The 27,569-nt window shown below is 46.4% G+C and overlaps 1 protein-coding gene across 1 annotated transcript in view; it reads left to right on the top strand.

The window, feature by feature from the left end:
- Positions 1–27,569, top strand: part of LOC119450351 (lysophospholipid acyltransferase 6) — an 88,184-nt gene that overhangs the window by 17,994 nt on the left and 42,621 nt on the right. The window contains exons 3-5 of the mRNA XM_037713785.2: positions 6,220–6,297; positions 12,770–12,862; positions 15,820–15,933. Coding sequence (XP_037569713.1) covers positions 6,220–6,297; positions 12,770–12,862; positions 15,820–15,933 — 285 coding nt within the window. The remainder of the gene's footprint in view (positions 1–6,219; positions 6,298–12,769; positions 12,863–15,819; positions 15,934–27,569) is intronic.

The following is a 27,569-nucleotide window of genomic DNA, read 5'->3' as shown; positions in this document are numbered from 1 at the left end:
AGCTAGTAAACGGTTCGAGGACCGAATCGAATAGGGGTGTATTAGATTCCTTATTCGAAAGTTTCGAATATTCGCACACGTAATAAAATTTGGAGGACGCTTAAGCTTCGACTTTAAGAGTGGAACGAGATAGCATTCTGAGATCCCTGACGGCTTGTCACGCTTCCCGGCAACTGCAGCTTTCTTTTTTGGTAGAAACGCTGGAATGGTAGAAACGCTGGAAAAGGGGTTTGTGTTTGAGTTTCCGCGTAACGTTTTCGCGTATATTCAAATTACAATCCGACGCTATCAGGTCTGTAGGCTGTGGTTAAGTCGTACTTCACGATTTTTCTGGCGCATTTGACTTTGAGAAATTCTATTAGTTCGCTAACGCCCCTGCGCCACGCGGAGGGCCTGCGTAGTTCGGTATGCGTGGTTCGGAATGATTTTTCGCTCACGAGACGGTGGGCGCCGCACGCCGGACGCCGACACCGGATTTTTTTTTTTTTTTGCGACACGGGGCTCTTAACGCCATCGCGTTAAATCTGCCAGAGTTACAGCCCTATGAATGCATACGTGTCGAGTCCCGTTCCATCCCACCCGCAGCGCGCTCTCGCGCAGCTGCAGCGTGCAAAGTTCGTGCAGATATAGTTTGTTACTTTGTTTCACGGGTCATCGAATTCCCGCAGGTGCGCTCGCTCTCGGTGGTCTGTCGATGGACGGCGCACGTGCCCTTTTGCAGGGGGCTGTATACGCGTGCACACATCATGCGTTGTGTCGCATATAGTTGGGCGAGCATTTTTTCCCCTTCCGGTTATATCGTCCACGTGGCAGAGCGGGGGTGTTCACGTACAGTTTGCCGATTCGTTTGACGAACCATTTGATAAGTTCTCGATTGGTAGAAAAAAAACATGTGGTTGATCCCTCTTATATAGGAATCGGTATAGAACACGAAAGTGAAACGTGTCTTCACAGAAGTAGTGTAATGTTTATTGCACATTGATATATAATGTCTATTGGTGTTTTGTGGCTAAAGCGCCCTTAGGCGTTGATGCACCCACGCTGACGCCTGGTGGCACGTCTCCTCCATCACGACTACCAACGTCGATGACCATGAGCAACCGTCGTGCATATGGTAGCTGCACTACGCTGCACACGCTAGCACAACGCGAAAAACGAAGCACGTAACTGACACACTAATACAACGCGCAAGACAAAGCACGTAACTGAATCGTCACCGAGTCAAATCAGCGCGTACAGCGCGTCGTAATTGCAGCCTCCGCGATCAACTTCAGAAACATTTTCAGAGCTAATTGCAAGGCCACGCTCCGCTGTGCTGAGTACGGTGAACGCCACTACCAACGCCACCTAGGTGGCGTTGGTAGTGCTTCTTGATGCCAGCGTCCCTTCGAATGCTGGCATCGAGACGTCGTAGTGGTGAGACCACCGAAGCGTTCACTGTCGGTGCGCGTTAGTGTCATAATGCAGTACTTCTCTTTTCTGCTCGTAGGCGGCGGCACCGCCCCGAACAAGAGCGCGGGTACACGGAGGAGTGTTAGATATATAAGGCGCGTCTGTGTAGCTCTCTGCAAATGCGTTGTGGCGCAATGGGTTAAACGCTCGGCGATCTATCGTCGCGGACCGAGAGGTCGTGGGTTCGATTCCCAAATTTTGCATGTTTGTGGAACTTTTTCTTCTGGTTTCTTTCTTTGTATTATGTTCTATGACGTATTTCCGTGACGGAAATACGTCAGTGAAGTCTTGGTGGACCCCGGCATAAAACACTTTCGTGTTAAAAAAATAGTGAGCAGGAGAGAGGGAGAGAAAGACCGAGAGAGAGAGAAAGAAAATCACCACGAAGGTCATAGAAACAAAGAAAGAGAGAGGAAGAAAGATATATAGAAAGAAATAAAGAGAGAAAGAAAGGAAGAGAGAGAAAGAAAGAAAGAAAATCACCACGAAGGTCAGAGAAACAAAGAAAGAGAGAAAGGGAGAAATATATATAGAAAGAGAGAAATAGAGAGAGAGAGAGAATGAAAGGAAATCACCACGAAGGTCAGAGAAACAAAGAAAGAGAGAGGAAGAAAGATATATAGAAAGAGAGAGAGAGAATGGAAGACAGATAGAGAGAGAAAGAAAGAAAAATAGATAGAGAGAAAGAGAGAGAGAAAGAAAGAAAATCACCACAAAGGTCAGATACACACACGACAAGATTCGCTTTTCGACAGGGGAAGGGCTGGTGATCTCTCTGAAATAATAGACAGCTTTAGTATTGCGGAAATGGCACCACGCTAAACGCAATAAAATAGCGGGGTCAGACTGCGCATGCTCAGAACGCTATTTCAGTTTTGCGGGTAGCGTGCGTCCGCTATTTTTCAAATATAGCGGAGACGCTAAACGCTCGCTAAGTATTTAGCGTTGCAAACATGGTGGCACCCTCGGCCCGAGCGCTTGACATGCAGGCTCATTTTAAGGCTTGGCGTGGATCCGCACGGCTAGTTTGGTTGTCGAGCTGCTCAGTTTGCTGCTTTGACTACTCGCAGCTAGATGGTTTGGAGCTTAGCGACGCATCGTTGTCTTACGCTATACTAAAACTCTATCGAACAGCGTTCCGCAAAGATTTAGCGTGCATAACACGCTAACGCTAACGCAAGAATTTTTCGCAATACTAAATGTCTCTAATATGCGCAAGCATTTCTACGCTTACCCAACGAGACAAACCGTCCATCCGTTCGTCCCGCAAGACGACCACTTTCAAGATAGCGCCCGCGGCAGCGACCGAATTCACCTCTGTGCTGCCCTCTCGTTTTAACGCAAACTCCGCGGCGAGAACGCAGAGCACACGAGAATGTCAGTAGTCGGCGCTCTCTGTCGCCATCGCAGATTGCTTTCAAGATACTACTGCCCTCGCGGCCGCGCCCGGCGCAGTAGTAGTAAGTGGTTCGTGTGGAAAGGGAAATGTTGGCGCTATCTTCTTGGCGCTGAGCCGTGCTCCCTCAAAGGCTGCAGAAGATAGCGCCAACCTTTCCCTTTCCCTCAAGAACCACTTATCATCATCATCATCAGCCCTTGAGGGAGCACGGCTCAGCGCCAAACCCGTCCCGGCGCAGCCGCCGCCGGAGTGCGGTTGATTACGGTTTGTAATGGTTCGACGCGGATGGATAATGCGCTAAGGAGCGATAACGGCTTATAATGATCGGAACGTCATCAATTCACCTTGCGCCGCCATACGCAGCAGTTCGTGTCGCCGCAGCGCTGTCCTTTGTACTGGTCGGATCAAGTTTCATAACATTGATAATGACACCGGGCTGCGTGGAGATGAGCAAGTGGCACAATGCTTACGCATATACTTAGACAACTCCCAGAGGAGTTTCCGCGTAATTTTTTTGGACCGTACAGAATTTAAAAAAAATGCCTGTGGCAGATAGCGTAATTGTTGTCATTCGGGTGGTTTACTCGAAGCGGCGGACATTACATGCACGAGAAATATAATGCATAATCGACTAATACCCTTCTTAATTATTTACTTCCGGGCACATATTTCAATTTACCAATTGTATAGTCGGTCAGTTTGCAAGACATGTCCACTTAGAACGAATTCTAAGGATCGCACGAGTTTCGAGATATGCTCCATGAAACTTGCAGTAAAGATGCACTATTGTTCCACTTACTTTTTTTTTTTTTTTAACAAACCGCCGTTTTATGCAGTGAGGTGCATTTTGTCGCACACGTTGAGAATGAATATTCCGAAACTGGTGTCATATTCCACAGGCGACTTTTTTAACATTCTGTGTTGTCTTAAAAAGAAAAAAAAAACAGCACACCAGGTATACGTATTACACATTTATATGCTTGCATCTTAATTGTTTTTCGCAACAGTTATCATTAAATGTGCATACCTTCTTTCTTCCGTGTGATTTTCCTTTGATATCTCTTCACTGCGGCCCTATTGATATGGCCGTTCTTCATCTTCTTCTTCATCACTGCCACTGTCTCCGGCGATGGCACAGATTTCCTTCCCTTCCTCTTCTCTTTCTCATTTTGGCGGCATATCCAATACATTCGGCCTCCACACGGCGCCGTTTACGTTCAACCAGATCCTCGGAAGAGTCCTTCTTCGGACGACCCATAGCAGAGGACTGAGAGAAAGCCCACTACAGATAACCGCTGGTATACCCGTTAAAATCCGTATCTATCTCATTGGTGGAACCGGTTGTAACGGGTATCGTGACGCGTTGGAACGCGTCCCGTAACGTATCACTTTCTTCGTCGTCAGCTATAAGATGCGTGCGCTCAGTTTTTTAAAATAATTGTTTCTCCTTGACGTGTCTAACGTTGTTTCTGTGCGACGCTTCTGCACGGCCACAGTAAGCGGTACTTTTATGCAGTATTAAAACGCGTTCAATAACAGGAGACACGACGTGCTTGACTTTGTATAAACGCGCCACAGCGCCACAACATGTGACGAAAGACGTGCAGCAAATGTCGGGGACGAACTTGTTTCTTCATTGTCAGCTAGAAGAGGCGCACGCTCACTTTTTATAACTAAACTGTTGCTATGCGACGCGCCTGGCTCCCCAATCGCCTCAAGCGCTGCCTTGCACGAGTTTCGCCTTTTCAAGCAGCTAATGGTTAAAGTACCGAGCTTCTGTGCCGGGGAGCCAGGGTTCGAAACAGTCCATCCGACATTGTTATTTTATTTCTAGTGGCAAATATAGGGACATCTATAGTGTCCCAAGTTGGCCATCACCGACCATAAATTAACTGACAAACCGCAAAGAAAGCTATCGCTTCAATAGTCAAGACGTTATAATCATTGAACTTTCTTTGGATGGGGGTAGGGTCATGCTGCCTGTTCTTATTATGTCGTTGTCATCGTCGGTTTTTTTTTTCTTTTTTTTAAGGAGTCTTGTGATGAAAAATAAATTTTATGGTGGTTTCCTGACATCGATGAATCTCCTCGCTTTCTTTATGTCACCTTGATCATGGGGGCATGAGTATGCCTACCGCCGCGTCGAATATGGCGGCAGGTCTCTATACAGGGTGTCCCAACTATCATGTACCAAGATTTAAAATAATGCAACAAATGCCACTTAGCTGGACATAACCAAGGTAATGTTGTTTGCCGTCGCTTGGAGCTACTTAGATTAGTTTTGCATTCCGCCTGATTACATAATTAGTCTTAATTGATTAATCAACTTCTCAAATATTGTAATTAGATGAAAATTGTCAACGAGAAAATTGTAGGGCAACATGAAAAACTCCCGATACAGCTTCCTGTTGCTCAATACGTGCTACATAAAAGTGTTTTTCCTGGCGTGGAAGAAGCCCGGGAATACACGCAAAATTGCCGCGCGACTGGTACTAAAGGTACCACACGAGCTATGAAGAACCATCCATGTCTGTTTGGGTGATAGCAACTGGTCAATAAACCCACATATGCTACCTGAAGGCATCAATGTTGCCGGATTCGAGCCCTCGTTATGTAATGAACGAGAAGAAAGGGAACCGAGGGGCCCGATTTTTATTAATTATATCATAAGAAGCCAACAAACAATGATACCAAGGACAACATAGGGCAAATCACTTGTACTTACTAATTGAATTAGAGAAATGATAAATTAATGGAAAGTTGTTTTTTCATCCATTTTCATTTTCATTAATTTATCATTTCTTTAATTCAATTAGTAAGTACAAGTGATTTGCCCTATGTTGTCCTTGGTATCATTGTTTGTGGGCTTCTTATGATATATATATATATATATATATATATATATATATATATATATATATATATATATATATATATATATATTGCCTCGTGAGGTAAACTCACCAGGCAAAGTGTGTCTCCGCGCCTCGGCGACGTATATGAAAACATGCACGAATGCTAAGTAACGCGCAGGCAAATTCCTGCCAAGACATGGTTAACATATTTAATTGTTCAAAATTAGTGTTTTCTGTGAATTTCTTTTAAACCGTGCTTCAGCGACCGTTGTTTCAAGGCCTGTCGTGAACACTTCCTCCTATGCGCTGCACGTGTTACATAATTGCGCACACGAAGGTCACATGTATGTGCAATGCAAGTGTGTGCGCCCGGTTCCTTTCTCTTTCCTTGTTTCTTTTTCTTTTCTTTTTCTCTTGCCAGCGCTAGTGTGCATGATTCATGCGGCAGCGTGCGGAAGAATCAACTCTCGAATGCGCGCGTCTTATACACTGCGTCTCTTTTGCTATTTCCAGCCAAATTCTTCACCTCGTTGCGCAAGCCACCCTCGTTTACATGATCATCAATTATGCCAGTCCCGAACGTATGCACAAGTAAGTACAACAATCATCCTGCCATTATTAGGGGGCGGGCATGCCTTACATGTGAAGAGCAAGCAGGGACGTTGTATTGTCTCTATAAAAGACCACAGCCGCAATATTGGGGTTTGCTGCGGCGTTTCAGCGATGTGTCTTGTGTAGATATGGCTATATATACACACAGGATGTATCGTTTAACGGATTCGCAAGGCCGGTCGCACGTATAACGGTTCCTCATTGGTTCTATCCTTGGAGAGGTGCAGAGCGTTACGTCATGAAAGGGCGGCGGCGCTGTAGTCAAGATTGGTTTGGTGTCGACAAAAGAAAACGCGTTCTCTCGTTGAGCTACGTGCGCGCACGTGCTTATTAGCATAATTCGGGTAATTACGACTAGCTCTATAGTGGCGTGAATATTCTCGAAAAAAATAATAATGCGTAGCTCGTGAACACGTTCGGGCGTTTTCCTCTAGCGATTATTGTTCGAGGCAAAGCGTTTAGTGAAGGAGCAACGAAAAAATGTACTGGTCAGTTTTTTTTAATGCGCAAGCATTGCTACGCCTACCCGACGCGGAAAACCCGTCCGTCCGTCTGTCGTGTAAGACGAATCGCTATAAAGAAATGTATTAAAAATACATCATAAATTAGAAAGGAAAAAGCGCTTAGCCTTGCACTCGGCCGCGCAACGATTGAAACATCAAGGCTGGGCGATCATAGCCCAGCACTTTCCGGAAGTGCGTGCGAACTTATCATCTTGTTACTCATGATGATGCTAATTTCTTTTCGCGCGTCTCAGACTTAAGGCCGTCACTGCGCGTTGCATAGCACAGCTTGCAACACCGACACCGCGTTCCAATGCCGACACCGCGTCCAAATTTCCGGATGTCCCCCACTACGGCGTGCCTCATAATCAGATCGTGGTTTTGGTACGTATACAACCCCATAATTTAATTTAATTTTTAACCGCGTTCCAGGGGACCCGCTCCGCGAATGCCCCTCTCTCTCGCTCTCATAGCGCGCAAAACCTCTTCACCTCGCAGAGCACGAGCGTACGAACGCGCCAGCTGTGGACGAAGACGACGACGTTCGAACGCAATCATATGGTTCGCACAAATGCATGCACTGCAGGCGTGGCTGTATATAGCCTGAGGAGCCTACATGCAACGCTGCTTTCCCTAGTATAGCCTAGTGGTTACGACGCTCGCTTTGGGACCGGGGGTACGCGGGCTCGAATCCCGCCTCGGCAAGAAATTTTATTTTCTTCCTTGCTAGTTTCTTGCTACGCACCACAAATTACGGCTGGCCTAAACAGCTTCGCTGTTAAAACGTTCGCGGTGGTGAGCGTCGAACGTACAACCCCATGCTCCGAAGCTGAGTGTCTTACCCACTGAGTTACACACTTTCGTTTCGTCCCCCCCCCCCCCCCCCTTTTTTTTTTTATTGCCGGTCACAGTGAAACACACGTTAACAAAAAAGAGGTACCGAAAATTGTACAACAAACAGTATACAATACATTTTACAATTTGAACTGTCAGTCCAGCTGGGCTGGCATTGTCGTTTACAATTCTGTGAGCGCTGTCAGGGGCTCTGCATGCCCTCGACAGCCACTCAGGAACACACTCTTGCTGTGTTTGCATTTCTACAGCAAGTGTCATGCACTCGTGGAATAACAGCTGGTCGCGCGCCCGGGTAACAGTGAAACCCCGCCATGCGGGCGTGCCATAGACAATGCAGGCCTGTCAGCATTACCAAGTCGTACGGCACTCCGTCTTCACTGCAAATGTTCAAGAATCTTATAAGGGTCTAGTGGAAAGTCCTTCTTTAGCGTTCGCTGAAGCATGTCGCAAAAATATACCCCCTCCCAGCAGTGAAGAAAACCATGATCAATAGTCTCTCCGGTTTCTTACAGCTAAGACAACGTGAGCCGCAATCTAGAAATAAGTCTCGTTCTTCTAAAAATGTTCTTGCTCGTCGTTTTCTTCCACATCTGGCACGTAGGCGTACCTCGGCGCAACCGCGCGAACGCGCTTGTGGCATTGCTCCCGCGTTCGTCGTCGTCTTCTTCCACATTGACTCCGTTGCCGCACATCATTCCAGCGTAGAATTTCACTTCTCTTAATTAGGAGAGAGAGAGTAAACATTTTATTACAAAAAGAAAAGGTAGTAAGATTGTGGGAGGGACCCCTAGTCCGGGGTCCCTAGAACGATCTCAGCGACAGCACGGGCCCGTTGAACTAGGGCCCGGCGGACCTCGGGAGGCCCGTCGCGGAGGGCATCCTCCCACAGCTCGTTGGTGCGGAAGGGGTGCAGGATGACTGACAGGGGAGGGAATAATTTTGCGGTGCACTCCACCGTGTCATGGAACGCCGTGGGGGAGCTTCTACAGCCAGGGCAAGAGTCTGCGTAGCGGTCAGGGTAAAATTTATGCAGGGAGAGGAGATTGGGAAATGTGTTTGTTTGGAGTTGGCGGAGTGCCACCTCTTCCTTTCGCGAGAACGACAGCGGCGGCGAACCCATGGTGTGTCTAGCCATAGCCTCCTATATAAAAAATATAGGAGGCTATGGTCTAGCCATAGCCTCTTATAAAGGAGGTGTTGGTCTAGCTCGTGTATAGTATTTTAATACGTGTCTGTATGTGAGTGGGGAGCCCGCCTGATCTGGACTCCGATCCTCGTCATGCCGGGCAGCTCGGAGGGTAATTTCTCGAGCGACCGCGTGTGCGCGGTCATTACCCGGCAGTGAGGCATGGCCAGGAGTCCAGAGCAAGTGGATGCGCTGTGGGGCAGATCTCTTAAGTAGTGGAACGCGCAGAGCTGCTGCCGACGCCGACCGCGTTTCCCCGCGTTCGCTCCGAACGCGCCCGGTGTCCGTCACTGAAGCCGATGCCTCTGGCGGTGGCTCGGCAGGTAAACTCACCAGGCAAAGTGTTTCTCCGCGTCTCGGCCCGTGCTCCTGAGTTATTCTCTCTCCGTGGTCTCGGCGACGCGGAGCTCGTGTGCCCTGATACTATTGGTGTTGCCCTGATACTATTGGAAATTATCTTGGTGAATATTTTATACAATACTGAAAGCAAGCTAATGGGTCCATAATTCTTCAACTCTTTAACGTCTCCCTTCTCATGGATTAGTATAGTGTTGGCGTTCTTCCAGCTCTCTGGTACACTTGAAGTTGTGAGGCATTGCGTATAAAGGGCCGCAAGCTTTTCAAGCATGATATCTCCTCCATCTTTGATTAAATCTACTGTTATTCCATCTTCTCCAGCAGCTTTTCCCCTGGTCATGTCTTTCAAGGCCCTTCTAACTTCATCGCTAGTTATAGAAAGAACCTCTGTATCCGTTTCATTACTATTTCGAATGAATGTAGCTTGGCTGTTTTGGGCACTGTACAGGTCAGTATAGAATTCTTCCGCTGCTTTTACTATGTAATCGAAATTGCTGATGATATTACCATGCTTATCTTTCAGTGCATACATCTTGCCTTGTCCTATGCCAAGCTTTCTTCTTACTGATTTAATGCTGCGTCCGTATTTTACGGCTTCCTCAATCTTCCCCACGTTATAATTTCGAATATCCCTTACTTTCGTCTTGTTGATCAGTTTTGACAGTTCAGCGAATTCTATCTGATCTTTTGAGTTTGACATTTTCATGTTTTGTTGTTTCTTTATTAGGTCCTTTGTTTCTTGGGAGAGCTTACCTACTGGTTGCCTTGGTGCCTTACCTCCCACTTCAATTGCTGCTTCTGAGATCAACCTAGTTACGGTTTCATTCATTACCTCTATGTTGTCTTTATCTTCCTGTTGATAAGGATAAGGGTTCATAATGGTCGGATCATGTCCGATAAGGTTGATAAGGACAGATAAGAGTTGATAACGATTGAATCAATTGCGATAAGGTTGATAACAACCAATAACGCTGATAAGGGTCGGATCTAGTCCAATATGCTGGATAATGACCGATAAGGTTGATAAGGGTTTATACTGGTCGGATCAAGTTTGATAAGATTGATAAGGGCACCGGGCTGCTTGGAATTGAGCAAGAGGCACAATGCTTACGTATACTTAGACAACTTCAGTGGAGTTCCTGCCGTTTTCTTCATTCTCTCTCTCTCTCCCTTTTTCAGAAACCTGTCGAGTCGTGTTGTAAACACTATGCGTTGTAGGACGCCTCCTGTTTCCGAATATTGTTTTCACAAAGCTGTATGCTTGTGAACAGATATACTGAGCCTTGTGAGATATCGTGATTTCGTTGACAGCACAGCAAGGTATTTCGTGCACCGTGCATTTGGCGCACGTTAAGGAACCTCAGGTGGTCAAAATTATTCCGGAGTCCACCATCAGGGCGTACCTCGCAACCAGGTCGTGGTTTTGGCACGTAAAACCCCAGAATCTAGCAAGGTATTGGAATAGCACACGAACAAAAGCTGGGTTGCCCTTTTTTATTTATTCTTTTTGTGCCTTACATTCTCGCAATGCCACCTCTTGGCACCTCAGACGTTGAGCTGTGGCGTTGATCGCACGGGCAGCTTAGCGTTACTGTGTATGGCTCCCCTTAGGGCGCAAGGGGAGCCACATACAGTAACTCAAGGGCGGCGGTCTTTCCGACGTTTCAACTGCTCTATGTGGCGTTTGCTCTACGTTCAGTGTTCAAGGACGCTGTAGACAGTCTTCGGGTGGCCAGAAACAGGGGGGGGGGGGGGGGGGGGGGGGGAAGAGTTGTTGGAGGCGCGGGTCTCACGGCACGGCGTGAGCGCATTTTTCTATTCTCTTACTTTTGCTTCCCGAAGCTGGAACATGACTCCGACGCCGCGAGTGCGACAGGATGTGTCCGTATAATTGCCATCGTAATAAAGCGTGTAATTTAGGCCGCAGGCAGAAACCAGAGGCGTATGTACGCTGACTGCCCGCTTCTTCTTCGCTGATTGCTGCTTTGAAAGCCTGCTTCCGGGTATTGATCTCGCATTCTGACCAGCCTTGTGCAGATGGAGCTTGTTGCAATCACGTTAGCTGCGCCGCACGTGTCCTCATCTGCACACGTCACTCAATACAGACAGCAATATCTTTCGCCCTGCGTAGCTTGCACTGACACTGGCTGCTGCTCCGCCGAACAGTAGTGACGTCACGCTCGATGCGCAATTTGCCCAAGCAGATAATGGGATAAGGCACGGTAAATATCGAGCCGAACCTATAGTATGCTTGCACACGACTATCTGGGTCGGGCCATTTGTTTGGATGTACAATCGACCTTCGTTAATTAGATCTCGGTTAATTCGACTTTTCGCTTAATTCAGACATGCCGAAAGGTCCCGGCAAGAAGCCATACATTGGCTATAGACGGAAAGCTCGTTTAGTTCGAACGCGAAAGCACGCCGCATTGGTTAATTCGACCACAACCGGCGCACCGTCGAGTGCGCAGCGGTTACTAAAAGTTTGGAAGCACAAGAAATTTGACAGACGGCGCTACTGATTTCCTAGGCAACGATGGTGACGGGAGTAACCTGTCAGTGGTCATTAGAACTTGCGCTGTGGCCTGGGCGACGTCTCTTTTTCAGGATTTCGTTTGCGCCGACAACAGTGTTGAGCTCTGTGGGTCACTGACAGACGATGACATGTATAGCTATTGTAATACAGTGTTGAAGTTAGTCTGTCGATGGCGACAAACAACTTCAAGCAATAAAATTGATTTTAATTCGTTCATTTTGTGCCGTTTGCTGATTTAACCCTTCGGATAATTCGACCAAATGTTGCGGTTCCCAGAGTATCGGATTAACGGGAATCGACAATGCTATATGCGACGTCATCGGATAACTAGGTTCTGTGCCGCGACGCGCGCGCAACGGTTTGCGAATCTTAGAGTTATTGTACATACCTGATGTGAATTATTTTTTGTAAGAAATTTCTGGCGTGGTTCCTTGTGGCCGTGCGCATAGTTACCGTGGATATAGTAAAGAAGCAATTATGTGCCGTGCTCTCGCACTGTCATCCATGTCATCGTAGTACAACCTCACATTAGGCTCGCAGGTGCACTTTGCAAAATATGGTTGCAAATGACGCGTGTGAATGTGACAGCCACGGAAATAAAAAAAAACTGTTGTTAGGAAAAGCATACTATTTATCACGACTTCTTTCTTCTTTTATGAGCTGTGAGACAAAGTGCTTTTTTCTCGACTAAGTTTGGGAAACAGCGCTTTAAAAAATCAATCGAGTAAACAATAGCAAATCTTGGTTATCAATTCAATCGATCGTTTACTTTCCCATTATGGAAAGGAAATGAGCATCGGCATAGAAGCTGCAGCTGGTATCGGAAAGCCGCAAGAAACATGGAAGAAACTTTTTTTTTTTCTGTCTCTCTTTCTATTGTTTTCTCAGAGAGACTTTCTTGCGTTCGAGTTGTGTGTGTGCGTGTGAGTTACTTCGTTTTATTGCCTTCGCCATAACTCTCTCCATTACAGCTCGTTCCCGTCCCCTTTCCCGCACGTTATCCTCATTTTCCAGGATTGTGCTGGCGGTCGGCATGGGCTACTTGTCGGCTATCCACATAATGCGGCAGATCTACGACTACGGGGGCTACCACCTGGACGTGACCGGGTAACCGTGGACGCTATTTGCCTTCCGCTTTAGCGCTGTTGTACCACGTGTTCCGCGTAACTTCTGACAAAATGTGAAAAATTGCGAGAGCCACGTAAAGGTAATTAATGTTTGCCGTCGCTTGGAGGCAAGTCAGACTATTTATTTGTATTTCGCCTAACTGCACAATTATTTATTAATTAATCAACTGCTCAAATATTATATTCAGAGCAAAAGTGTCAACGAGAAAATTGTAGACCATCCTGAAAAAAAAAAAAAAAAAACGGCAGATCTTGCACTAGGCCGCGCAAAGCTCGAGACACAGCGAAGCTGGCCGATCGATTGCGTCATAACCTAAGAAATACCTGTCATAACCAAGCTCAACTCAGGCATTGCCAAGGCCGAAGCTAGCTGCTACCAAGTTCAACCTAGATACAACCAAGTTCAACCTCCACATATTCAAGTTCAACCCAGCTACTACCAGGAGACGCAATCGATCGGTTAGATTCGTTGTGTCTCGAGCTTTGTGCAGCCTAGTGCAAGCTTTGCCTCCCCATTACAACGACAGAAGAGAAGTGAAATTGCACGCTGGAATGATTAGCGGCCACGCAGCCAGCTGTGGAAGAAGACGACGAACGCGGGAGCAGTGGCTTGAAAGCTACCTTGAAAAGCCTCAATCCTTCTTGCCCAAGGCAATTTTTAAGTATAGTCTGCATATCTTTTAACCAATTTGGGAAATCTTATTTTTCATGACATCGTTGTGAACCACTTTAAAATTACCTCATATTCTTTAAGCACGCAGCTCGTGCATGGCACGGCATCCAACGGCACGAAAGCAAACCGAGGGGCGCCAACGAGCCAGCTGTGGAAGAGAAGAAGACGACGACGCTCGAGCCAATGCCGATGATGATAGTTTCGTGAAACGCGCACTTTTTACGGCTGGCTTAAACAGCTTCGCTGTTAAAATTCCCCGATCCAGCTATCCGTTGCTCAATACGCGCTACATAAAAACTTATTTCCAAGCCTGAAAGAAAGCCCGCGAAACACGAGGAAGTTCCGCGCGGCACTTTTTGCCACCTTGCTTCTGTCCAGTTACGTGGCACTTGTATATTTTAATATTTGGCACAAGTTATGGGGGACGCATTATATGTGCTGCCCGTGATTGCGACCATTGCTCTACGGCGTATATTATTTATTTATTTATTTATTTATTTATTTATTTATTTATTTATTTATTTATTTATTTATTTATTTATTTATTTATTTATTTATTTATTTTTGCAGTGCCATAAAGCGCGCACTCGATATCTCTGACTTCGATGGACGGTGTTTTATATTTTCTTCCAGTTATTGAGTGGGCTTCTTGCTTACTGTAGTTTGTCACGTTCGCTGTAGACGAACACACATACGCTTTCTCTCATTGTTAATCTTTTCTTTTCCTTTATGTTTATTGCGATAGCAATTATATGGACACTCAAAAGCAGATTTCTGCAGATTTCTGCGTCGCCGTGAGGTTCCGTATGACGTCAATGGAGATGAAATCGTCGCCGCGCGCCGAACGCTGTATGTGCGAGTGAAAGGGCGCGAGGGGCGCGCGCTTTCACGGGGAGTGAACGCACGGAGGAGAACAAACGCGCGTTCTGCGCCGTGCTCCCTTAAGGGCTGCAGAAGTAGGTGTCTCTTTCCTCCTTTACAATCACCATATATGTAGAGCAAACGCGCTTTCTTCCGATGCGCGAGAGGCCGTGGGGGAGGGGGGGGAGGGGGAACGAAGGGAGGCGACGTTTAGCTGCGGCACCAAGTTCCTATTTATATCAGAGGCTCCGGCAACAGTCACCAACGCCGCACGCATTTTGAGCGAACGCGGGCGAAACGCCGACGGCGTCGATAACAGTTCTGCGTGTTGCCGGTGCTGCTGCATGTCCAAGTTTATACAGCTGATAAAGCTACTATCATTACTCCGTATAGCTCTCTACAAATTTGCTATCGCAATTGATGCTTCGCCTTTCAGGTGAAACTGCGACAACTTTTTTTGTTATTGTTATGAAACTGTCGTAACAAGAACGTGCAGTTTGGCGTAATAAATATAGAAGTCGCTTCGGAATAAAGCTAGGCGATAATATAAACGAGAGAAAAGACGCAAGGAAAAAAGAATTCACCGACGATTACGGTACTCCCTAATGATAAATTTGAGCGCAGCTCTATAGGTGTTTTCATTTCGCGATATATTGGCTGGCTGGACAATCGTATTTCGTGCGGCGGCACGTTGCCAACGGAGCGAAGTGAGGCGTGACTGCTTCGCTAATCGGGAGATTGCGAGAGGCAGCGCGTGGGTGACGCGTGGGCGCGATTCACAGCAGCCGCCGCAGACAGACCTCCGCTCATGCAGCGCTTTGTTTCCATACAAACGACGTTCGCTACTCCAGCGCCATCTCCTAGCCATCGTCGCGGCAAAGCTCGTCTTGCGCGGCACTACGCTTCTCGCGCTTTCGCCATACCCTCCTCCTCCTTCGCTTTCCTCCTTGCGCTCTCTTCGCTGTCGCCGTCTTTCATCCAACACCGGCTCTCGCCGCAGGAACGGGGGCGCCTAAGAGCTGCGCTCTAAAAAAAGAAAAGCGATATCGACAGCAAGTTATACGGGCACATTATATATTTTCGACCACCATCGTGGGGCGCGGTAGCATTTGTCGCAGTCATAGCTGCTTGAACTATTTGTGTTCAGGTTATACGCTAAATGTCGTATACCTGCTTATATATAAGCGCTTTAAGCACACACACACAAAGGCTTGACAGACATTGCATTAGCGCTGTCCAGTCAGATGTCGTTAGTACAGTGAAGTGAGCTAATGCGGCACCGATATTGCTTGTATGTGTGTGTGTGTGTGTGTGTGTGTGTGTGCGTGTGTGTGTGATTTCATTAAAAGCGCAGCTTTACTGACTTGTATTTGTATTTTTGGCACGCAATTTCCCTCCCACAGTCCGCTGATGGTGGCCACGCAGAAGGTGACCAGCATTGCTTTCAACCTGCACGACGGTCTTACAGAGAGAAAGGACATCATACTGCACCCCGAGCAGAGAAGGCAGATGGTCAGGTGAGGGTGGCATATGCGCATGCAGTGCATCCCATTTCACTTTGTGTACCTGCCAACTCTCCCGAATTTTATTGCGATGGCCATTGTATGGACACTGCAGGCGCATTTCTTCCGTCGGCGTCGCCGTGAGGTTCCGTATAAAGTTCAAGGGCGATAATATAGTCGCCGCGCGCCGTATTCTGTATGTGTGAGTGAAAGCGTGCGAGGGTGAGCCGATGATGGCGGCTAAATTTCGCGCGCGCGAGGGAGGAAAGTGGGGAGGAAGCGCGCCGTCTTCTTTCGCGCGCAAGGCACCGGGAGGAGGGGGGGGGGGGATTCTACTCCGGCGGCAGCTGCGTATGACGCGGCCGTGAGGGCCCTATCTTGAAAGCGATCTGCGATGGGGACAGAGTGCGCCGAGTGCTGATAACTTTGTGTGCGCTGTGTTTTCGCTGCTTAATTCACGTTGAAGCGAGATGCAGCACGAAGGTCAATTCGCTCGCTGTTGCCGCCGCGCTTCCTCTCTCCAGCGTTTTGATAGCGAGTGTGCGTGGTCATCGCGTGAGATTTGTTCATGTTTGCTTGTGCGCGCGTGACACCATGGCTGTTAATTTTCATGTCTGTTAATTTAGTTTGTAAGTGAATGGTCACAAATTTACACGGTCAAAAAACTACTATCCTTACTGCGTATAGCTGTCTACTAATTTGCTATCGCAATCGTTGCTTCGCCTTTCCGGCGAAACTGCGACCTTTTTTAAAGTTTACGAATTTCAGTCCGTTCTACGATCTCACGAATGTTGAGTCAAGATTTACGAAAAATAGATTTCTTTTGGCGAAAGAGTTTTAAAGGGATTGGAAGATGGCGTGGCGCAAGGTGGTAAGGCAATGTCTGCAATAAGGCTACTGCATTGCAACCTGAGCCGTCCGCCCCCTTTTAGCAGCACAAGGTGCCAAATGATATGTACCAGAGGGATACGTGCTTCGAGCAAGTTTATTCTGGTCAAGTTCCCGAAGCAGGCCAAATCGGCTGCATTGCTCTCGTTGATAAAGTCAACGCGTGATCATGTAGCTTGTCAGTCACTGCTGTTTCAAGTTTGCTTCGGCTGATTGTGTGCTGCACGAAGAAGTAAATAATCGTTCATAAAGTGCGTATGTACACTGTAAAATATGTGTACTCAGGGAGATCGAAAAAGAAGAATGAAAATCACATTGTGTTCCCCTCCCCCTCTTTCCATTGTGTCCATAGGATATTCGGAGAATTTTAATGTCGACAGGTTGACAGGTATGTGTTTATTGTACAGACCTAAAAACTAGGGAAAGTATATCGATGCCTCCTGCGAAGATTAAGCTAAATCGGTGTCGTTCAGAGGTCACCTCAAGTCAAGTGCTATCGACCCTTAATCTCGTGAAGGGGCCGGACAGAGTGTTGGAATGAGAGACCAATGTGGAAAGTGGTCGAACGATGGGACATAAGCACCTGCGACTTCGATTGAGCACTCCATGAATATATGCGTATATTTTGCTAATAGTAAAGTAACCTCTGACGAGTCAACGCACGACGAAGTGTACGTTAAATGTTCCGTGTGAAGTCGATCGCTTCTTATTCTTCTTTTCTTTTTCTTTTTTTTTAACACTTCACATGTTAGACAAGTAAGAACTAAGTTTAACTAACACTGTTTTAACCGCTGTATGTGAACGAAAGTTTAGCTTTGAGATGCGCTTGAGCACGTGCGACGTGAAATGTTGTGACGGCGCAGTTGTTTATGACAACATGGTCGTTCAGTGGTCTATAGCGCAACGTCGCGGGTTCGTTTCGCTGCCGCATATGCTGCGTTCTAATGGAGCCGCAATGTGAAAGTAAATTATGTATCTAAATCGTGGCTAATTAACGTCATGCAATAGGTCAGATTTAACCCAGAGGCGTTCACTATACGGCGTTTCACTTAGCCCACGTGCTGCGGTTGGTCATCAAAGCCTACCAGTCATTCCGGTTCTCTGTGCCTGCTGAAAAAGCCTGCGCAAAAAGGAAATCAATATCATCGATTGCTCGAACTCGAACGCTGAGAAAAAAGCTATGTATTCTATTGGTTAATGACTCTACGAATCCGGGTTACGCCTTCCGTGCATGCTGGTTCCTCGTGTAAACGCGCACACAAGCTCGCGGGATCGTTTTCCTGCTGCCGCGACCGCATCCCGATGGGTACAGATTGCAAATGCGCTAGTCCTCCACAACTGCGCCTCTCGTACACCGGGTGTTTCTTTGCGACTTTAACGTCCGTCAATTAGCCTACGCCCGATATCCAATTCAACCTGTCTGCCGGTTATGGCCAAGTAGCAGAGCCACTCTTTGTACCTGTCGCTCGATATTGATATTGTGGGCGGCGTTATTCAGGCTTTAGCAAAAAGTATTGCTTAGTCTTGAAATTCACCTTGGCCGAAATCAGTCATGTCCGTTTTTTAAAATATAGCAGTCAAATATAGCAGACATTTTCTAGCCGTGGACGTCTACAGGTACTTCAGTAAGCCCTGCTAACGTTACGCTAAAAGTTGGCTAATAAACATCTTGACAAGAACAACTTCAAAAATTGTATTAGACGTTCCCAGAATTCTGTAATAATGGCGTTGGAAACATTATGCAGGCTTTTATAAAACATCTTGACAAGAACAAGTTAAGAATTTTATTAGACGTTCCCAGAATTCTGTTATTATTTATAATCGTATTCTGGGAGTGTCTAATAAAATTCTTAATTAAGCTATAAAAGCCTGCATATTGTTTCCGAAGTCATAACGTATAATGGCTTCAGAAACAATATGCAAGCTTTTATAGCTGTCTTTAAAGCAGCATTTATAGATTGTCATTCTACAGTGATGTGGTAAGCAAAATTATTGGCCACTTCTTCCGCATACCATGCATCCGTATGCTAGCTTCATAGTACACATGTTACTATATAGAACTGAAAATTAAATTGAAGCATTACATTATATTATTTATAATAACTTGCATAAAATTGTTTAACATATATCAAATTTGCAATACACATCCAAAGCAAATGAGCATAACACGATGCAGAAAAAAATTACCTGACCTTGTCAGAAAGCGGCTTTATTGACTAATAAATTAAAGGACATGCAGAATTATTTTACAAATTTTTTTAATACAGTAGAAAATGTGACCACAGAAAATAAGACGTAGCTGCAGTAACAACAGCAACCCAGGTCCCTTCCCTCTTGGATACCGCTGGATGCCCACAGAAGTTCGCTCTGCAATACAACAGGGAAGAAAAAAAGTGAGTAAGCCACACTTGATTTACAATAAAGATGTGCGATTAGGTATTTCAAATAGCAACATATGTGCCGTTGTTTTAACTCGGTCACATTTACTTTATAAATTTAAGCAATACTTTCTCTCAAAATATTATGCTGTACGATGACGTTCAGAATTATGTTGCAGATATGATATGAAAAAGCTACTGTAGAGTAATATTAAACTAGAAAATGGTTTGATCTACACACGACTTGCAGTAGGTCATTAGCAGTTAGATGGTTTGCAAACAAATCTCTTACAAGAGTATGCTACTTTTATTTAAGTAGTGGTGTTGGTGAGTTTTAGCAACAGGTGGGCTTAGCCTGACAATCAAGGCCGGCAACTGCTACTTCCGAGTGTTTCTTACAATATCCCTGCGGTATTGTACCACATGTCAATAAAACCATTCTCTTCCTAAAGGGACCCTAAACACTTAACTAATCATAGAATGGCCTCACTATATTAAAGGACGTCGTCTCACGAATCTCATGCCGCAAAAAGTTTTCAAACCCTCGACTATAAGTCAAGTTACCACACCAATGCAAGACTATTTTCCTGCCTGCTAGCGTGCTGGAAGCTACACAGAGGAGAAGCCAAGAGAGCAAAGTCCCGGTATACTACGCAATGCAGCACGCTGCTGCCATCTTGAAGGCCACACGCAGCTAGAATTTCTGTAATCACTCAACCAATTATGTGAAACTCCGGCTTTACCTCCCAGATCACAAAAGAACGTTCTGCTATACATACCGTGCATGCAAATATATTCCGAGTCTAAACTTCGCGCCAGCACGGGCCCGCGAAAACAAAAGTGGCGTGCAAGTTGTAGCAGGTAAACGTATACGTACCGTAAGGAACTGCACCGTATCTGCAGGCGCTGATCAAGGCTTGAACGTGAGCAAAAGACTTGGGAAGAGAAGCATGAGCACTGGCGAGCGAGCGCTTGCGGTCATGAGCACGGCCCCTTTGAATCGCTCGCGGAAACTTTAGCGCGCCCCCCTGGTGCGGTCCAAGAGCAGATAGCAGTTCGCTCAAACGGAGCGCACGTTTGCGACTGCGCGCGGCCAGGGGCGCGGTCTTGTACACGTTCCATTTTGGAACGCGTACAAGATTGCGCCCCTGGTCTGTTGGTGACGATAGCTGGTATCGCAATTCCGGCTTCTTCACCGTTTGTTCACGCAAAGGGAAAGGAAGGCACGGCTCTGATAAGGACGCTGAACGGGCGCGCACGTGTGCGCCCGGCCGTTTTCTTTTTTTCTAAACTTTTACTGTCGTGACAGACTCATCGAGTGAAAAAATCGGAAAGGAATCAAAGAACCCCGCAGGCTTTTTCTGCTTGTTCACCCAAAGGGGGAAAGCAGCGAAAGGCTATATGATGTGACGTTAACGGATTGCATATGGCTTGTTAAAGTCGCACGGAATGTAACGCTGCGCGTCGAGCACGCGCATTTTAAATTTTTTTCACTTTCACGCGCACGGGCCGTCCGGCAAGCCGAAGATGCCGCCCGAGTCCAAGGACTTCGAACCGACACCTGAGGCCATTAAAAGCAAAGTGCTGGCACTTTAAATAAAGTTTATTTCTTCTTCACGCGCACGCCCAAGCATGTCGCACATTTTCCGAGAAAAACATCTAAAATAGTTCTTGAGTTACACGCTCTCAAGGTGTTCACCAAAGTATATTCCGGTGACGCCAGAGGTGGGCTGTTACCACAGCTGAAACACAATAGCATATTTGATTAACCGTACTTCCTGCTACCTAATGTTTCCAACAACATCTGTTTAACGTATTCGCGTAGACCAAGACGTCTATAGTCGTTTGTAGCCGTTCCGAGAAGTTTTCAAGACGTTTTGTGTTTCGTGGGTATTACCGTCAATGGCCAAACGTCTTCTTCTTACATGGCAACTAGCGGCGTCCCTCAAGGGTCAGTCAGTATAGGACCACTCCTTTTTAAAATTTTTTATTAATGACGTTCTTTCTGTTATTCGGAACTCTTCTTTCCTTCTATATGCCGATGGCATCAAAATTTTAAAGAAAATTCACACTGTTGATGACTGTCGCGCCCTGCAGTCTGACCTGTTGTCCTTTTCTAAATGGTGCTTACCTTACCTTACCTTGAATGCTGCTAAGAACAAAGTCATGACTTTCACACGCAAAACAGCAAGTATTTCTTTTTCTTATTCTGTAGATTCTGTGCCGTTGTGTAAGGTCTGCGAGATCAATGATCTTGGTGTACTCTTTGATGCAACCTTACACTTTTCGGCTCACACCAAACGTGTTGCAATGCGGGGTATGCGCTCTCTTGGTTCAGTATGCAGACTATTGAGGGAATTCAAGTCTCCTACACAGTTCCGCAAATTGTACACAACCATCTGTATTCCTCAACTCGAATATGCGTCGGTCGTCTGTAATGGCTCTTCTAGATCCAACAGTGACATTATAGATCGTGTCCAGAAGTAGTTTCTAAGCATATATAATCACCGCTTTGCCAACCTGGACATTGCACCCTGTACTAGCACTGCTGGATTGTTGGCATTGCCCTCACTTCGCGACTGACGTAATCGCGCTGACCTTCTGTTTCTCTTCAAACTCCTTCACGGTAACCTCACGTGTCCCGAACTTCTCAGCTGTGTTATGTTTCGTATCCCACGCAAGATCACCAGAGAACATAGACCTTTTCATGTTCCTGCCTGTCATCATGAACACTCAACTGTCCACAGAATACAGAATCTTTATAACGCTTACTTTCGTGAACTTGATATCTTTCATAACTCCTTGTCATCGTTCTTTTCCGAGCTTTGCCTTGTGTTATAATTTCATGAATTCTTCAATGCCCTTCTCCTCCTTTTTTTGTATTTACTTTGCGCTCTTTTGTCAGTACTCTCTTCTTTTCACAATGTTTATTTTTATTCATTTATTTTTTAATGATTTTCCCCTGCAGTTTTTTGTTTTTGGTTTGTAATGTATGCGTGCGCCAGCACTCAGACCTTAGGGATGTTCCTGGGCACGTTAAATAAACATGATTGAATGATTGATTGATTGATTGATTGATTACATTATTTATTTGGCGGCAACAACACTGCGACCAAATTTCCTTAAAAACCTTGATGTCGTCGGTATATTGAAGGAAAGAGGAATGCTGAATAGTGGAAGAAACGTCACAAACAAAAATTATGAAAAGGAGTGGTCCCGATACTGACCCTCGAGGGACACAGCTAATTGCCTTGTACAAAGAAAACGTTTAGCCATTTAGCATTAACAGAACAGGACATCAAGAAGATAGCTGTCCAAGAGATGGACAACTGGAGAGTATAGGCACGAAAGTGCGTAAGCTTAACCAGAAGCAGTGAGTGGCTGACTACGTCAGAAGCTTTGCTGAGCTCGCAAATAATAGTATGAAACAACAACAACAACAACAACAACAACAACAACAACAACAACAACAACAACAACAACAACAACAACAACAACAACAACAACAACAACAACAACAACAACAACAACAACAACAACAACAACAACAACTATTATTATTATTATTATTATTATTATTATTATTATTATTATTATTATTATTATTATTATTATTATTATTATTATTATTATTATTATTATTATTATTTCTTTATCAGCCTATTCTTAAACATCTGGGTTTAGGTAGAGCGCGCCGCGGCCGTCAGGTGTGTTAAAGATAAACGCACATATGTTTTTGCAGGCTCGACGCACTGCTGTGTTCCTGAAATGCTTACGGTCCTGCCGTGCATGCTTGTGGAGTCTTGCTCAGTCTCTTTCCTCGTGCCGTAAATAGCGCGCGCTCATAATTTGCTGTTTGTTCTGGCCTGTAGTCCACGTGCTCTGGCGCCGCTGTTGACTGTATACTGACAGTGGACAGCAGCGTGGCTGAACGGGCTCTCTTGTTGTTTTAGCCTGTCGGCTGCGAACGGAATTCGAGGCGATCGCGCGAACCGACCGAAGAGTGCTGCTTACGAATGACCCGCCACGTGTAGGCGACGAAATGAAACACGTCGACTGCCGCCTGTTAAAAACGAGTGCTCGAAGTGGCTAATTGGCTGATGAAGGAAACGGAGCGTTTCTGGTTGGAAGTATTGTTTACTTGGCTTTGCTAACTACGAGTGCCTAGGATTCATTTTGTTGTTGTTGTGCCCGAGAAAGCGGCGTAATATATAGGCAGTTTTTTTTTGTCCATAGGATTATGCCACAGTGAAGGTGCAGGTAGCGTTGCGCTGCCAAGCACAATATCGCGAGTTCGATCCCTGCCGCGGCGACAGCATTTCTATGGGGGAGAAATGCAAGAACGCTCGTGTGTACTTCGTTTTAGGTGCACGTTAAAGCACCCCCGAGATGTTTGATCTCGGTGCCGCTGTGTCGTCATGTAGTGGATTCACTTCTTTCATAGTTTGTCGCAGTGTTTTACGTCGGGAATATTTTTCAATGGGCTGTATAGCTGCTTTACGAATATGCTGGACATGAAAGAGTCGATGACCTCGTATCTGACGTTTATGCGGACACTTCTCGTATGGAGTCCACATTGAAAATGGAAAATTCTCAATGCGTTCTGCAGCCGTACGTGGTTTTGTGATTCTGAAGTTTCAAGAAATGCGGTGAAACTAAATGCTCAACTGACAGAAATAATTGGCGCCTGTAGGAGATATTCCCTGCCATGCGGTTCCAGCGATCACCTGGCTGCGAAGATAGGGCGTTTCTTATTGCCGCCGTAGTAATTAACCTCCTTCGTCTGACAGCGAGAGACGTCGACGGCCGCAGCCTGCCCTCTGGCAGCGCATGCTCACAGAGTGCGGCCGCTCAAGATATAAGGCAGATAAGTTAGGATAAAGCGGTCATGTAAGAAGGAACGTGGGTTGAACAGGCTGCTTCTGAACGTGACCGACGCCGTACTCCGAAGTGCATCAACCCCGTGTTCTAGACAAATGTGGCAGGCGCTGCACAAAATGAACAGCGGAGCTGTTTAAGCTCTTAGTTAGGCCGCGTAGTGCGAACAAAAATTGTGGGCCGATCCTGGAGGATGTGCAGAAAGGATCCAAGAGCAATAGCACATACCCCTGTGAACTAGAAAAGCTGTTTAAGCTCGAGGATGGTCCGTAGAGTATACGCCGCAAAACCTCCGCCTGGCGATGACGTCACCATGCTTAGCCTAGCAACGCTGCGCCCCAGCTACGCCGACCGCGCCGAGCCTCGCCACAGCTGCGCGAGCGGTGACGTCATCGCGCGCGCCGCATCGCGTCTCCTTAGCTTTGCCGAGCCATGACGTCAGCGCGTCGTGTGGAGTGTGGAGTGGTTGCCGTGGCTACGCAGACACGGAGCTAAGCCGCGACGTCCACTGCGCCGACCCACGGGATATATAGCTCCGCGTCGCCGCCGCGGCGACACCAAAGCCCCGCCGTCAGCGCGCCGAGCACATCGCCGCGAAGATGGGGCGGCCGAAGAAGAGCGTCACTCCCGAAGCAGAGGAAGCGCGGAGTGAAAGCCACTGCGCCGCTGCTCGAGAGCGAGTGAGACGACTTCGGTCCGGTCCCAAGTATCGCGCCGCCGAAACGTCGGTGATTCGCAGAAGATCCGGAGTTACGGGCCCGCGAAACCGAGCAAAAGCGTTTCAGCGTCCAGAAGCGTCCAGATGCTTTAATGACCCGAGTGTTCGTTGCTCCTTGGGCTGTCGATGATTCCGGGATGATCTTGCGCAAAACGTGGCCGAGTCTCGGAGTATAACCTCGCAGGAACTTGGCCGAACCGAGATAAAGCTAGGTGGGGTTGCCAGCTCCGCTGTTTGCCCAGTTTTCGCACCCCTTGTGTGAAGCTGCCCCCTTTTTTTTTGACCCTTTTTGACTTTATTTTTTTTCTAAGGGCTATGTCGTGCTAAAGGGAAGCAGCACTGGGCTCGGTCATACATTGGGAGGGAAGCCGCCTGGGAACACCGAGCACTGATTGCTCCTCTTCTTCCTTCGAATAGTTAGGAGTATATGCATCGAGCGAGACAGTTGCGTCGTATACGCCGCGGTATATTCCACTCCCTTGTTAGCCACCATGCACGCCCTCCTCCTGTTTAGGCGCGTTGCTTAGAGCGGTTACTGGGAATTTTTCTTGCTCTAATGTTGCCATCGGAAGAGGAGGGCACCGCTGAACGTTTCGGTCCTACGATGTGTTCACCGAGAAGGTGGGAACGCTGGATTACAAATGGGCGTGAACCGAAAAAGTTTGCATCCCCGAGACAGCCTCGTGTGCTACTTAATGATCGGTGTCGGCTTTTCCTTTCGCGAATCGTTATCGGTCTTGCGAAACTTGTTTCGCTCATTACTCGCACATAGGTAAGTTGTTTGAACCAGAACTGTTCAATCTTTTAATACTGACGATCACGCGTTTGAAAACAGCTGGACGTTATTGCGCAATGTTGTAAAAGTTTGATTACTTTATTTAAACACACAGGGCGCTTATGTTAACGGATAGAGAAAAACGCGGATGAGAGTTGCCGCCTGTCAATTTTCGTCTAAGGGAAAAAAAAGAGAGAAAGTATATGTATGCAAGTATGTATGTATATGCAGGTCAGTTCGTCCGTTTGTGATTTATTCGACTTTTGCATTTCCCCGTGCTCGCGCCTTGTCGTTTTCTTTTTTTTTATGTTTTGCTGTCGCTTTTGATATACCGCTTAGACAGCGTGCTGCCCAGTTATTTCGAGCGAATCGATAGCTGCAGCGAGCGGCCTAGATTTTGTTTACGAAAAGCCGGGCTCGACCAAAACGTCGCCAGATCGTTCCGACGCGCCAGACGAACAAGAAGTAAACGAAGCCCGGCGTGACCTAATTGTATTTGCCCCGGAATTGATGATAGCATTGACGGTCTCATTTCCTCGTGGGCTCTAACGTGTTGCTGATACGATAATCAATTAAAATATACAAGAATATATCTAGATATATGCCGGGCGTTTTTGTTTTTTAAATAATGTTTTATCATACAGTATTAAAAAAAACCATCCCGTGGAAGGTAGCACAATTTTAATCATGTATATGCTATAGCTGGATTACTAAAAGAGGCAGGCATTACTTGCAAGAGAAATCGAAATGCGTAACAGACTCATTTAGGTGCTCACTAATATACTTTTTAATTAAATACTTTACGGCACGTACTGTACTGTAATTTGAGACTGTAATTTATCCACTTGGAACGAATTTTCAGGATGACGCCAGTTTCGAGATATTTATTCCCAAACAGTGCGGCAAAATACATGGGCGTTCCAGTTGACTTTGTCTTTCAGTGCATAAAACTGCGGTTTGTTAAATAAAATGTCACAGTTTCGCCCTAAGGGCGAAGCAATGAATGCGATAGCAACACAGCAATGTCATACGAAGTAAGGTGAGCGGCTTTGGTAGCAACAACACGCAGAACTGTTGTCGACGCCATCGGCGTTTTGCCCGCGTTAGCTCAAAATGCGTGCGGCGTTGGTGACTGTTGCTGGAGCCTCTCATATAAATAGGCACTTGGTGCCGCAGCTAAACGTCGCGTCCCTTCCTTCCCCCTCCCCCACGGCCTCTCGCGCGTCTGAAGAAGGCGCGTTTGCTCTACATATATGGTGATTGTAAAGGAGAAACGAGACGCCTAATTCTGCAGCCCTTAAGCGAGCACGGCGCAGAACGCGCGTTTGTTCTCCGCCGTGCGTTCACTCCCCGTGAAAGACGCGCCCCTCGCGCCCTTTCACTCGCACATACAGCGTTCGGCGCGCGGCGACGATTCATCTCCAAATGACGTCATACGGAACCTCACGGCGACGGCGACGGCGACGGCGACGGCGACGGCGACGCCGACGGCAGAAATCTGCTTTTGAGTGTCCATATAATTGTTATCGCAATAAAAAGTAAGTGGAACAATAATGCACTTTACCACAAGTTTAATGGCGCATATCTGAAAACCCGTTCGATCTTTAGAAGTCGTTTCAAGTGGGCGTATACCTTGCAGACTGTGCATGCAGTATAGTAAATTATTAAAAAGGTTAGTGAAGTTTTGTTAATATGCATTTCAATTTTTCGTACAAGTAATGTAGGCCGCTTCGAGTAATTTACAAAAAATTAATGTGTGCAGTTTTATTCATGATTTATTAATTGAATAGATGATAAACTAGTTTCTTTAAGAATGTAACGAAATTCACGCAACTTATGCTTATTTTAAAATGGTTTTACATAACTAGGGTCCGAATTATATATATAAAATATATATATATATATATATCATCATCATCAGCCTATATTTATGTCCACTGCAGGACGAAGGCCTCTCCCTGCGATCTCCAATTACCCCTGTCTTGCGCTAGCGTATTCCACTTGCGCCTGCCAA

Source organism: Dermacentor silvarum, chromosome 4, assembly GCF_013339745.2.
Source record: "Dermacentor silvarum isolate Dsil-2018 chromosome 4, BIME_Dsil_1.4, whole genome shotgun sequence".
In the NCBI taxonomy this organism is placed as follows: Eukaryota; Metazoa; Arthropoda; class Arachnida; order Ixodida; family Ixodidae; genus Dermacentor; species Dermacentor silvarum.
This window is presented reverse-complemented; position numbering and strand designations above follow the sequence as displayed.